The sequence below is a fragment of the Misgurnus anguillicaudatus genome, chromosome 21 (genome assembly GCF_027580225.2).
Source record: "Misgurnus anguillicaudatus chromosome 21, ASM2758022v2, whole genome shotgun sequence".
Classification (NCBI taxonomy): domain Eukaryota; kingdom Metazoa; phylum Chordata; class Actinopteri; order Cypriniformes; family Cobitidae; genus Misgurnus; species Misgurnus anguillicaudatus.
Genome location: NC_073357.2, coordinates 62,687,150 through 62,702,300, shown reverse-complemented (window position 1 = coordinate 62,702,300; position 15,151 = coordinate 62,687,150). Strand labels below are relative to the sequence as shown.

The following is a 15,151-nucleotide window of genomic DNA, read 5'->3' as shown; positions in this document are numbered from 1 at the left end:
GAAAATAAGTGTAGTTTTTAGACAAAAAGTGAATTTGTGCTTAAACAAGTAAAAAGTGTGAACTTTTCATCTTGAATAAAGTGTTTAAGAAAAAGAAAATTTATTTAAAGATTTTTTCGTCTTCGACTGTAAATATTTTTCTTAATAGAGTGCAAGTTTATTTACAAAAAAAAGTCTTTCTGCTTCATTTCCTCTTTAAGGTCAATTTGACACACCTGTAGTAAAATATAAGGTAGACATTCCTAGAAAATGTGTGAGTAACAGCTGTTTGACATCCCACACAATTTGCATGTCTTTAATTTGAATTGCGCACTTCACTTACAGCATCAAGGGCAAAAGTATTATTTCTATGATTTCTTAATAAAACTAAGTATTACAGTACTAACAAATTGACCTACCGCCAACTTTTATTTTATTTACTTGCTACACTTCAAAAAATGACTTTCTTATCTAGTATTTTTGTTTTGTTTTCAGGAAAATATCAAGAAATTCTTGAATTAAGATGTATTTTCTTGATGAGCAAATTGACCAGGGAAAATAAGTCTAGTTTTTAGACAATACATACTGAAAACAAGACAAAAATCCTAAGTAAGAAAGTTATTTTGTTGCAGTGTAAAGGTTTAATCATTAAGCAAATAATGTTTCCAGCCTTGACAATAGTGTATGTTTTGTTTAAAGCATCTTTGGAAATGGGATTTGAGTGTAAGATTTTTTTAATGAGCCATGTAATGACTTGACTCAGACTCGTGACAAAAGACTTCAGACTTCAGATACACTACAAAAATAAATGTTTGTCTTAGTATTTTTGTCTCGGTGGACCAGAGCAATCAGTGTGATATGAAAAGGAACCAAAACTGCTAAAAAAGAATGAATCAAACTACAGATGTGAAAACACCCGTAATAGGAAAATAAAATATTAGATTTAAAATGATGTTTTCTATTCTGCTTTGCTTTGTTATTTGTTTCAACTTTGTGCATGTGTGTCAGTGAGGAATGTGCCCTTTTATATACTTTGAGCACCTGCCCCTCCAAAGGTCTCTGCACGGCCCTGCTGATACTAAGACGGGTAAAGACCTCATTTCCTTTGACAGATTTGCATATGAACCTGATTTGATTTGTAAAAGACTCAAAGGCTGTTTCTCGGTATGCGTTCTTCGGCGATCTTGCGTCCTCGTGTCCTCGCTCTGCGTCATCATTAACGGTCTAAGTTCATTCCAATTCTCAAGAACGCAAGGACAGAGGACGCATGGAAATACCCGGATGTGTTCTTGATATCGAGGATGCATCGAGTGCAGACTTGCTGGAATCACTTTACGCCCCAGAAGTCATTGCGGCAAAACTTCCGAGTTCGTTCTTCCAAGGTCGCCTGGCAAGACCGATCTCCACGAGGACGCAAGTCCGTTCTTTGCGTTCTTGGAATTGAGAAACAGCCAAAATGTTTTTCTAGAGGTCAAATGAAATGAACTTATACAGTGATGCTGTGAGGAGGGAGGAGCTTAAAATTAAAGCAGACTGAGTGATAAATTGGATTGATTTCAGAGTAAAGAAGAGAGTAAAAAGAGAGACATCATATCTAACTTCACACAGGTATGTTATCATCATAATATTAACAACATAATAAGATACTCATAGTGTAACAGAAGCTCAATGCTGAATATCTCTTATATTCTTTCATCAGTTTAATGATCATTATAGAGTCAAAGATGGAGAAACTTATTCATCTGATTTTGCTTTCTGGTGAGTACAGTAGCTGACACAAATGCACTGCAAAAATGACTTTCTTACTTAGTATTTTTGTCTTGTTTTCAGTAGAAATTTCTGAAAATTCTTAAATTAAGATGTATTTTCTTGGTGAGCGGAATGACCTAAGAAAATAAGTCTCGTTTTTGGACCAAAGAAATATACAATTTAAGTGAATTTGTGATAAAAACATTTTAATTACACTGCAAAAAATGATTTTCAAGAAAAAAACAATTCTTAGAATTTTGTCTTGTTTTCAGTAAAAATATCTAAACATTCTTAAATTAACATGCTTATTCTTAATGAGCAAAACAACCCAAGAAAATAAGTCTAGTTTATAGACCAAAAAAAGTTTGTGCATAAAACAAGCAAAAAAATCTGCCAATCGGGTAAGCAAAAAAAATCGTAAACATTTTTCTTAAACACTAAATTTAAAAAAATTAAAGAAAAAATTGCCTACCCCATTGGCAGATTTTTTTTTTTTTTTTGCTTGTTTTATGCACAAAATCACTTAAATTTGATATTTTTGGTCTAAAAACTAGACTTATTTTCTTGGGTCGTTTTGCTCATCAAGAAAAAGCATATTATTTTTACTGAAAACAAGACAAAAATACTAAAACATTTTTTCTTAAAAATCATTTTTTGCAGTGTGGGCACATACAAGATGATCATTTGAAACACTACTAAATTAAGAATAAAAGACTTTTGTGTTCATCTTAATTTAAATTACTTTCAAATATCATTGTTAAAATTTTTACTTTTTTTCAACAGTTCTTGTTTCCATTCCGGGTAGTTTTGAAGGTAACCTTCTATTGATATTTGACAAACATAATCTAAAATTTTGTTCATGCTTTTCTGATTTTGTTTGTTTTATGGTTTAAAGAGCACCTATTACATTGCTAAAAAACAGTGTTATGTTGTGTATTTGGTATAATACAATGGTTTGTGTGGTTTATGGTTAAAGAAAACACATTATTTTTTACATAACATACATTATTGTTCCTCCTTTATGCCCTGCCTCTCTGAAACGCATTGATTTTGTAATTTTGAAGATTAGCTTACAATGCAATGCTGACAGGAGTTAATAAAGCAAAAAGCCCCAAGAAGCAGTGGGTTACCAGTGCATTTTATAACAGCTACGGGGCGTCGTTAGGCACGACGCGAAGCCTCGTAAAAATATTACTTTTCCGCCAAACAATGTAGTTCCTCTGAATCAAGTGTGGCTGCAACAGAGCGCAGTTCACAAACAACACAGACGCAGCAAAGACACAATGAAAATATGATTAAAGACTGTGGTGTTTATTTTCATAAATCAGTACATAGCAATGTTGGCGCAGTGGTACTTATGTAATGCGGTCTGAACTGTGGGGTTATTGGGGTATTTTAACACGGCTTAGAATGCGTTTCAACCAATCAGAATGAAGAACCAGAACGGGCTGTTTTATAATATCGTCATTACTACCTTATCAATACGAGCCAAATTCGATCCAGAAAATGCAGATGACCAAGCTGATCGATCAACTTTACCAGCACGGCTTGAGCAGGACGTAACAGGTTGGTAAGATAAGGATATTAAAACCATGTCTGCATTTGTGATCATAAAAACGAGAAACAATCAGCGCTACTCTGCACTGCACAAAACTTGTGTTTGAATCATGGTCTAGTCAGTAGTAAATTATTTAAATATGAAAACAAAGACTACTGGCTGTGAGTCAGAAACAGTTATGATAATGTTGTGTCCACGTCAACAGGCAGAGCAGGTAAACTGTTGCATACAATGCGTGTGTTTGTTGTAGTCCAAGAAAAGAGATTTACGTTACAGACGGTAGCTCGTGTCATCGTTTACTTTGAGATTTGTACCTTTTGCATATCGTTAACATGAACTAATACACACTTACACACCAAAGGAAATGTAAAATCGTGAATCAGATAATAGGTACTCTTTAAAAAGCCTCCATCATTGTGTTCAGTCATTAAAAACAAACTTTGAGAAAAAATTTGTTTCATGAATATATTCTTATTTTTGTGAATACTGATGTCTTTATTATTTGTTTAATTTGAAAATATTGATTTCTTGACACTTTATTATATCATTAAAAATCATTCATGATTTGGTTCAGTCGCAAATGCTCCTCTGTATGTAAAAACTTCATACCTTGTTTATGATAAATACATATTAAACTTGTTACAACCCGTGGCTCAAAAGGAAGTAACAAAACAAGGGATGCATGCAAAGTAAAGGTTAAGGCTCAAAGAAACACTTTATAAACAAAAAGTAACAATAAATAATAACGTAAATAAAAATAACAATATGATCAGCAAAATAAGTATGTAATGTAGGGTGCATGGCTGGGTGTGTAATAAGGTGTTGAATGTAAATGAAAAAGTAATCAGAACACAAAACAAATGCCAAGTTCCAAAAAAAACAAGTCCTCTCTGGCTTAAAGGAGTAGCTGGCCCAACGCAGGTGTCGTTGATCTGCAATTACAAGCACTCGCGTGAACTGCACTTCCAAAATCCAACAGCATGGGTTGTCATAAACTTCTTTCATGAAGATCATGATGTTCTCATGATGTGTCAGACTCCAACCAGATCATGAGCGATGCTGAAGTTTAGATATTATTATTAGATTTTTAGACAGATGTGTTTATACCTCCACACTGACTGATCAACTGTCTTTGATGATTTATTTTCTAGTGAATTTAGCACGTAAAGGAACGACGACACAGTCATCCACAACATATGCGGCTCAATACGCTATAGATGGTGTAAGATATGGGGCTATTGCATCATACTGCTCCTTTACTGGACGTGAATTGAGTCCATGGTGGAGGTTGGATCTCTTGGATTATTATGGGATTAGTACAGTAGTCATCACTGCTAGATCAGATGCTAATTTTGATCAAACCAATGGAGCAGAGATTCGTATTGGAAACTCCACTGAAAACAATGGAAACAACAATCCCATGTAAAGTTATTCATGACATAATTTTACCATCTACATATTGATTTATACTTCTAGATATTTATTGATTGATTTTTTTTCAATGTCTAGATGTGCTGTAACTTCAGGTTTTGAAATTGGTCAAACTATCAGTTACTCATGTGGTGTAATGGTGGGACGTTATATAAATGTGGTCATGACTGGACTTACATCTAATCTCGCTCTCTGTGAGGTTGAGGTCTATGAAACAGGTGAGATCTGATACTTTATTCTGTACTGTTAGATAGCACTGAGGAAATTACATTAAAGGTATAGCGAAGATTTTCTTTTTTTGGGTGGATCATCTAGATTATTGGTCATCCCAGTTGTCAATCATGCTGATGATATGTTGACATATAACCATTGTACGCGCTCATCTCTAGCTTCGCTTTCTGCACATGCGCACTTTCAGGTGTATACTGTACGTGTGGTGGGCTACGGCTTCAACCATTCATTGAAGCTCGCGTTCTCATCGTGTTGTTTTTTAATGTCTGAGGGTTGCAAGAGAAAAGGTGTCTAGGAATTGTATGACAAGAAGAGAAAAGCCTCTGAAGAAAGAAACAAGACCAGAGTGTTTTGGGGAGAATATTTCACACACTGGCATGCGCTAAAAGCACAGGTTGTGGTTCCCACGCAAAGTTTCTACTCGACAGGTAAACTTTGTCATGCTATTTGGAGAAATAGATTTAAAATCACTGCCAGCAAAAAGCTAACCCTGGCACAAGTCACGCACCGTGCAGACACGATAAACATGCCGACAGCAACTTGTAAACAGAGCCAAAGAAAGTACTAGGCTCCTGCATGCTCTCTCTCTTCTGCACGCGTTTAATATGTGTTCCCTCTCTGGGGCAGGTAGAGTTTTGCTTGCATGTGCATTTTTTTTTTTTAAGTGGAGGGGCGATTCTTTTCAAAAAATCGGGAAAATCTTCCGCTATACCTTTGAATTTTACAAAATTGACTTTTGAAACTATTGAATCGAAATTAATGAATCATCCAGAATGTATTTCCAGAACATTCAGTGACTGATTTACGGTTTTTGATTTTATCTTGTAGAGAATGTGGCTCTAAGTGCAACAGCTATACAGTCATCCACATATTACCCCTTTGTGGCTCAAAATGCCGTAGATGGTATAAGATATGGAAAAGGTGACGCTTCATACTGTGCCGTTACTGCACATCAAAATGACCCATGGTTGAGTTTGGATCTTCAGCATGAATATGAGATTGGCACCGTACTCATCACTGATAGATCATACGGTTATTCTGATCAAACCGATGGAGCAGAGATTCGGATTGGAAACTCAACTGAAAACTATGGAAACAACAATCCCATGTACGGTTAATCATAAAATCACCTTATTGTTTTAAACACCTTGATTTAGAGATTAATTGATTGATTTTGTCTTTCTTTAGATGTGCTGTAACTTCAGGTTTTCAAGTTGGTCAAACTATCAGTTACTCATGCAATGGGATGGAGGGACGCTATGTGAATCTGGTCATGACTGGACATACTAATCTTTCTCTCTGTGAAGTGGAGGTCTACGGAAAACGTAATTTTTCAAACCAAATTGTATATATTTCGGTAGAATTGGGAAATTTGAGAGTTGACATTCTGTAAATTGATGAATAAATACTATAAGTGCACTGTATACAATTCTTCGCTTGCAAAAAATTTGGTTTTGTCTCGTCTTGTCACGTTCGTGTCTTTTATTTTGAAGTTCTTCAAAATTATAATGATTATAACAAGTAGTTCAAGAAAACAGCTGGAGGAGGATCAAAAGAAAGAAACATAAATCCGTGACATGGCATGGCATAGCAAAACCAATAAATAAGACACAATGACTACACATTACAATGAACAATAACCGACCAAGAACAATGGTAACAAGAGGACTTGGACAGGGAACCAATGGGAACATGACACATCAGGACGAAACACGAGACAAACATCGCACTGAACGATATCAAAATAAAATAAATGAATGTGACAGAATGAGACAAAATCCTTACACAGATGATATGTTATAACTTATAAAATTTAGTGGAAATGTCAACTTGTTACTATTATTTATCTTGACAAGAGATGAGTTGCTACAACTTGTTACAACAAATGTAAGTTGAAATGACTTGTAAATCTGAGTTGATTCAAAAAAAATATTTAAGGCAGCAAAGAATCTTTACAGTATGTGATAAAAAGACGTTGTGTGATGATGACTCTGAGGCTTTAAAATTAAAATGTATGTGCGGTTAATAGACTGTAAAAAAGATTTGTTAGTTCCACAAAAAGTAAGTTATCTGTTTGCTTCAAATTTCTTTGTATTTTTGTCTTGTTTTCAGTAAAAAAAATCTAAAAATTCTTAAATTAAGATGCTTTTATTGATGAGCAAAACGACACAAGAACATAAGTCTAGTTTTAGACAAAAAAATTTAAAATTTAAGTGATTTTGTGCATAAAACAAGCACAAAAATCTGCCAATGGGGTAAGCAAATTTTTATTGAATTTTTCCTGAATTTATTGTTTAAGAAAAATGTTCAGGATTTTCTTGCTTACCCCATTGGCAGATGTTTTTGCTTGTTTTATGCACAAAATCACTTAAATTTTATATTTTTGGTCTAAAAACTAGACTTATTATCTTGTGTCGTTTTGCTCACCAAGAAAAAGCATCTTAATTAAGAATTTTTAGATAGTATTTTTGTCTTGTTTTCAGTAATACTAAGATTTGTTTTTCTTGAAAATCATTTTTTTGCAGTGCAGTGTTTTTGTTTGTAAATGACTGTTGAGGTTTTGTTTTCTGTGTTTCAGGTCATTATATAAAAAGCATTTTGAGACTGAAATTTCTCTCCAGTGTTAATGCAACGGCTGTGAGTGATCAAATCCTCAACCAGGTTAGAAAAAGATCTTTTAAAAAGAGATAAATGTTATTTAAATGGGTAATGAAATCTTAATGTTTATTTCATTATGTTCCATAAAGTGTACTACTATTATTAATGTTTTCATACAAAATATAATTTCTGACCATTTCCACCCTGTTTTTCATCCTCTTTTGTTTGTGTGCTTCTTTAAAGGGACACAAGGCAGCATTTTTATGTTAATAAATCATTTTCGTAAGTCGGTATATGGTTAAATGACTCATTACATGACGAATAAAGACTCTCTCGCCCGCCCCTACCGTCTGTAGGAAGAATACCCCACTTGCAAGTTCGCTGTATCCGACCCGGTGTCCTTCAGTCTCGTAAAGTCTCAGATATAAAAAGCATGTACTCCCAGACACTAGGGGGAGCTAGTAGAGAAATAATACTCAGACTTGCCTTGTGTCCCTTTAAAGCAACACCAAAGAGTTTTTGCTCTTTGCTCCCCCTACAGGTTAAAAGCGTAATTGTCCATTACCCACTGTCATAAATACTGAGGCATAGCTGGCTCTGATTGGATTGTAGGTCTGCCGTAAAGCAAGTTTTTGTAGTATTCACTCGGACTACAGGACCGCTACCCGACGGTTGGAAACTTCTTTAGTGCGGTTTTGGCCGATAGAGGGCTGCAAAGTGAATGTGAAAATGCTGTTCACCCTGTTTAGAGTGGATGAACGACTGAACCTGTTTTGGAAGCGTTATTTTAAAGTAAAAAAACTCTTTGGTGTTGCTTTAAGAGCGTTCGGCATCCCATTCACTTCTATTGATTGACAGCCTATGTGCTGCCTAATAACTGCAGTTTCACTCACATACAGTTTCTCAAAAGGTCTTTTTAGACACATTGTGTGTTTATTCATCTCACCGAAACCCAAAAAATGTTATGGTCATTACCATTTGCAAAATAGTACTTAACTAAAATCCGTTACTTGCCGTTTGCGGAATTCTTGTTAAGTGCAAAAAATTGACACATAGGTCAGTGCTGATATGACAATACATCCCTATAAACATAAACACTCGACTTCTTTCCGGATGCTTCAGATACGGTGGTCGACATGGGTTACTGCACTGCAACAAAAGGAAGCACATGCAAATAGAAAAACACCAGCAAATCAAGAATCTTCATCAGTTTGACAACACATACGCTGCAGATACTCACAGCATCTCGCAGCATGAGTATTGGTGAACCATTTCTGTATTTGTACGTGTCCTGAGTATTTGCGACGCGTTTTACATTCTTTTATCCAGAGAATGATTACATGAATGCTTTTATTATTAAGGAGGGCAACAACCTGCGACTCATGACCTGGTTGTTTTTTCACTTGGATAGCCCCATTTCAACAAAATTCAGCGTTAAACGATCACACTTGCACAACTCTCCTTCTACCCCAGATTCCAATCTTCTATCCAAAACTATATCTATTGTTTTCATAATGCTGTACTTAAACATTTTTTTAGTCATTCAACTTACTGTTATTTATCTTGACAATAGATGAGTTGCTACAATTTATAAAATAAAGTTGACATTTTTAAGTTATAACAGAAAATATTTTTTACAGTGTTGGTTTTTTGGGAAGCTTGCTGGATCTATTAATGATATCAAGACCTGTTATATGTCAAAATATCAAGGCAAATTTGATTCATCAGTTCATGACCCCTTTTAAAAAGAAGTCATATAAGGCAGTGTTTCATTGTGTGCAATTACATCTCTGTAAATAATTTAGAAATCTGATGACATCATGATTGACAGTATGTTCTATGTGTGCATTGATGAATTTTAGTTGGACTCTGCTCTGTCTCTACACATCCCTGATTTGAAAGTGTCCTGGAAACAAATCCCTTATAAAGAGGAAGTGAAAAATCATAACATCACGCAGAACATCACAGGCAAGTACACAAAACGTCTCGGAATACGGATGTAACCCTCGTTCCCTGAAGGAAGGGAACGGAGACGTCACGTTGTGACCGACGAATTGGGAACGCGGTTCGCGGGATCAATCTACTTCGAGAAGCTAAATGCAGGTCTTTGCATCCCGTCACATGAGTATAAAACGAGCTTCAGGTGCAATATCAAATCAGCTATTTTTTGCTGAGAAAGCCAAGCATCAGTGCCCTGCCGGTACAGCAAACTGTGACATCACATTGTGACTGACGAATTGGGAAACCCTACCAAAGCGCCACTGAATTTGACCCTTCCAGTGCTTGGGTAAACCTTCCTCTACTTAAGGCAGAGGTTCTCAACTCTGGCCCTCGAGATCCACTTTCCTGCAGAGTTTAGCTCTAATCCTAATCAAACTCACCTGCTTGCAATTTTCTGGTATTCCTGAAGAACTTGATTACCTTGCTCAGGTGTGTTTGATCAGGGCTGGAGCTAAACTCTGCAGGAAAGTGGATCTCAAGGGCCAGAGTTGAGAACCTCTGACTTAAGGGGTGGAACCTGGGCTTACTGCAGAAGGCCGGTCACTACTTGTTCCTTGACCTACGGTAGCGAACTAGGCAAACTAGGAAACGAATTAGCCTGGAACTAGCGGTGGTCGGTCTGATCACTGAGTGAAGGTTAGAAGGCATGGCGGTGTAATGGTTACCTGGTGCAAACCACTGTGCCACAATCTCCTCGGGACTCGGTTGTGAATTCAACGCTAAAGCGGTCGCATATGGAGCAGCCCAAGTGGTGTCACATCCGCTGTGCAGCCATATGCCCCAAGAGTCTCTAAAATTGTTTGGGGGGGACTGCGCTTTGGCCTTTGAATGTATTTAAGTATGTCAGGATCGACTGTACACACGCTTCTGTTAGACGTGCTGGCGATGAAGGAAGAGGAGGACGATGGCTTATGAACCTGGTCATGGCTCCACTGTTCCTTTGGAGACGGAAGGAGAATTCACTCTTTTTGTGGTTGAGTGGGTTCATTTCCAAAACGAAAACTAAATGTAACCAAGGATTCCCTACCTGGAACTCCTCTGGGGGGGTCACCATCTCTCGAAGAGCTGCTTTTATAGACATCTGGCTGTCCACCAGGCACAGCCAGCGATGGTGTTCCTGGACCACCAAGGTGGACATTGCACATCCGACAGCTTGTAAAGGCATGAAGGTCTGTGAAGGCCGCCGGATCGTGACCTCCCTCGTGCAGGTCCCTCAGAGCATTAGCCTGGTAAACCTGAAGCAACAACATTGCGTGCAGGGCTGTAGCTGCTTCCCCACAAGCTGTCTCCCCACAACCCCATAGCCGCTGTGAGACTAGACCACTGCTTGGAGGCCTGTGAGGGAAGGGTCGGCTAGTCCCTCCAGGAGGAAGCGACACCGGCTCCACACAGCTGCATCGCAAACTGGGCGCTCCACTGTTGTGATACCAGTGTAACCCTTAGCAGCTCCACTGTCGAGGGACTGTGTCAACTCCTCATGCACCTCCGGGAAGAAGGGCACGGGGGTGAGGGCTGTGATGGCCGGGCACCCCGAAATACCAATCGTCGAGACTGTTCCGGTGGGGGAGGTTGAGTCCACTCCAAGCCGACCACTGCCGCCACTTGAGAGAGCATGGCTGCCATCTCAGGGTCAAAAACGGGCTCTGCTACCCTACCCGAAAAAGGGAGCGGATGCGAATCAGCGCCTGAGGCTGACAACCCCCCATCCGATGCTACGACAGACACCGCATCCGGTGAAGGACCGACAGAGAGTGAGGATGATGTAATACACGTGCCATTTGTTTCAACTGGCACCTCCGCTGGCTATGGATCAGGTTGTTGAGGGCCACTGGATGAACTGCCGGCTTTCAAAGCAAATAAAGCTGATTTGTATTGCACCTGAAGCTCGTTTTATACTCGGGCGGCGCCAGCAGATGCAAATACCTGCATGCCAAGTTCATTGGCACTTTAGTAGCTTCTCAAAGTAGATTGGTCCCGCGAAGTGCGTTCTCCATTCGTCGGTTGCGACATGAAGTTTATCATTTGACCATTTTAAGCCTTTCCCATTTAACTCTTTTCCTGCCATTGACGAGTTACCTTGTCAATTAAGAGATAACATTTGCTTGAAAAAATGTGTTTTTGATGTGTTTTCATGTTAAACTGTAATGCGAGATGGTTCGAGAATGGTGCTCTTACCCAATTTATAAAAAAACCTGAAGCAAAAAAATTTTTACAATTTTTTTCACTTTTGTTAAAAATGCTGGTGGGCAACTTTTCAAGAGAAGGCTGGCAGGAATGAGTTAAATATTCAAGCGCAAGAAGATGCAAAACAGAACTCAATATTTTACTCACGTTCTGTTTGATAAGTTTTGAATGTGGTTGTTCACATCCAAAGCACATGGCCAGGTTGTTGTAACTCAAACTGCACACAAATACTGTTTTGATGAGTATTCTGTTGGGTCTTAAGTGAAAGTTAACTGTTTACGTGTGTAACAGTACTGTATGAAGGGGATCGCACACCGGCCGCGCAGCTCAGCGCTGCGTCGCGCCTAGGAGAACTCGGAGGTATTGTAAACCGGAAGTGCACATTAAATAGCGCAAGCTTTGTCAGATAGCGTCTACTTCAAAATGTAAAATATACGTTAGCAGCCAATGTTAATCATTAAAGCAGAGTCCATGATGTTTGAAAGCCAATGTTGATATTTGAAATCACCTAAACAAAACGCCCCTACCCCAATAGAATCTGGACCTTCTGTTGATAGACCCGCCCCCCACATACGCAACCCGGCATTTGATTTGATTTGATTGGCTATAAGTGTGTTTTGGTAGTCGGCCCGTCTCCTCTTCCAAACCATTTTTCAAACATCGTGGACTCCGCCTTTAATGATGTGGGACAAATATGATGTTATTTAATGTTAAACTATGTGAGTGGCGCTCTGTGGTGCGACAGGGATTTGACCAATTTCCTGAGTCACAGCTGGGCGGCACAGACAGGCGTATACTCATTGAAAACAATGTGTTCGATTTCTTTTAGAAGCTGAGCTGCGCGGCCGGTGTGCGATCCCCTTGATCCTTGCATTACTGTAGGTCTTAAAGTGATAGCAGCCTAAAAAAGCTTCTGCTGTCTGTTTTTAATCTTAATCCAACAATAAAAATTTTATTTCATTTATGCAGTGTTATTTTACATTTGATTATTCAATTTGCACCTGTCTGGCCAAAATGCCTAGTGGAAAAATCAACTAAATTGATGATAAGTGTACACTGTAAAAAGTGAAAAAAAAATTAATCAACTTAAAAATACTTATTTGTGTGTGTGTGTGTGTGTGTGTGTGTGTGTGTGTGTGTGTGTGTGTGTGTGTGTGTGTGTGTGTGTGTGTGTGTGTGAGAACAAGAAAATATATATATAAAAGCAATGCATACTATAATTGACTGAATTCTTATATTTCAGATATTTCAGGTTCTTGTGATAAAATACATACCTGAGAGATACAGAAGATGTCTTCTTCAATTTATTAATTTTCATTATTGTTCCTGATGTATGTTTCATTTAAAGTAAGTATCTAGCTGCAATTTATAGACAGTACAACATGTCTATAAGATGTCTATAGGTTTTAATTACATTAGTCAGTTTTGGACCATAGAAGAAGGACACTTTATTTACTAGGATCAATGAATTGCTAAATTTTATTTCATACAATTATTTTATGTAATAGACACAATCAGTATGAGATTAGATGTGAACTATATATTTGGTGGTGGGTGTGGCAGTTTGTTTTTTAGTTTGCTTAGATTATTAACACTGTAAACCCAGACAAGTTGAATTTACTTACAAATTGGAGGAAAGTTGTTGCCTGTACAAGAGTACATTTAACTTTTCATAAAATTTCCAGTTATTCCAACTTAATTTGGCAGCCTCAATAAACTTAATTTTAAAGCTGCAGTGTGTGATTTTTAGAATGATCTCTTGACAGAAATGCAAACAAATATACAAAACTATATTATTAGGGGTGTATAAAGACCTTTTATAATAAACCCTTATGTTTTTATTACCTTAGAATGAGATGTTTTTATCTACATACCGAAGGTCCCCTAACATGGAAGTTGCCATTTTGTGCCGCCATGTTGCTACAGAAGCCCTTTGTCTGGTGGTGGCTACCGTAGCTTTTCTCTGCGTTTTAAATGCGATGGCTAAGCAGTTAACTGAGCCTTTGGTAGCAATTCGCAACCTCAGCACTAGATGCCACTAAAATGTACACACTGCACCTTTAAGTTGATTTAACTTTAAATAATTGGTAATATCAATTGCTCTGTCCAACATCTCCATTTAGTTAACCGAGTTACTATGAGGGCCACATTTACTAAACAGGGTAAATTGGCGTGCAAGCGATTCCAAAAAGGCTTCCATGGGAGTGGTAATATCTTTTATTTACAAAAAAGTGTGAATTAAATAACACAGGTGCAACAGCTGATTTCCATAATGACCAATACAAATAAAAGCAGCGCAAATTTGTGCTGGCGCAAGCTGTTAGTAAATCTGGCCCTTAGTGTTATAAATGGCATTAAAACACAAAATTCATTACTGAAGATCAGTGTTGGGCAAGTTACTGAAATTTAGTAATTAGTTACAGTTACTAGTTACTTCTTTTAAAAGTAACTGAATTACTCTACCAGTTACTGTATATAAAAAGTAATTAGTTACTTAGAAAAGTAACTTTTATGTCTGCTTTTTAAATGTAAATATGAACAGTACTGAACAGTCAAACAATAAAATAATATGGATGGGCTATTTTACACGTAAGACTCTAATATATCACATACTGTAGGAGCCTATTTTGCTTTAGATTCAACCTTTGAATATTTTTTTTAGTTAGAAATTATCTTAATATGTAAACTTAGTTTATTTATGTATATCATTTAGACCATTTAGACAAATATTCTGCATGTTTACAAAAATATATAATGTGTTAAAATTGTTTAGTGTCTCTTTAAAAATTTGGAGACAATTGTGTCAACATGTCATATTTTCTAAAATAAATTATCATTTTTCTGATTTCATATTTATTTTAATAAGTTTGAAACGTCTCCGCTGTGTCCTGCTGACAGGCACGATGCGCGTGCAGCAGGTGAGGCAAATTATGAGTCCTCCGAAGGTTAGACCGTCTCATTTCAGTTCTCTTCACGAACTTCTGAGCGCCTTGAAAGCCGAGGGCTCACCTTTTATCGCATGCTTAGTAGGGTGCAGCCCTTGAATTGGAACACAGCTTGTGAAGCTTACGACAGGGACTTCGCTCTTTGGTCATATATTGTTTGTTTTCTGTTGGATTTAAATGATACACAGGATTAAAGGAAGATATTTAATCAGAAAACGGAGTAGGCTACGTGGATTGTTTTGTCGGACGGACACAGAGCGAGTGGATTGTTTTGTCAGACAGACACAGAGCGAGTGGATTGTTTGTTCGGATACGGAGAGACTATGGAGTTTTAACACGGGTGTACAGCGCAGTGTGAATATTTTAGTGGAAACAACAATCGCGGATTGTTCTCTTCCATGAAGCCGATGTAAACATCTAAGAATATTTGAACATTTCTCAGATTTATTACCTTTGTGGACTACAAATGCAAGTT

The 15,151-nt window shown here is 37.5% G+C and overlaps 1 protein-coding gene across 1 annotated transcript in view; it reads left to right on the top strand.

The window, feature by feature from the left end:
* The first annotated feature begins 1,681 nt into the window (after positions 1-1,681).
* LOC129453586 (uncharacterized) overlaps positions 1,682-15,151 on the top strand; it is a 110,957-nt gene continuing 97,487 nt past the window's right edge. Inside the window, exon 1 of the mRNA XM_073859609.1 lies at positions 1,682-1,737. Within this exon, the coding sequence (XP_073715710.1) occupies positions 1,683-1,737 (55 nt within the window). The 5' untranslated portion in view covers position 1,682. The remainder of the gene's footprint in view (positions 1,738-15,151) is intronic.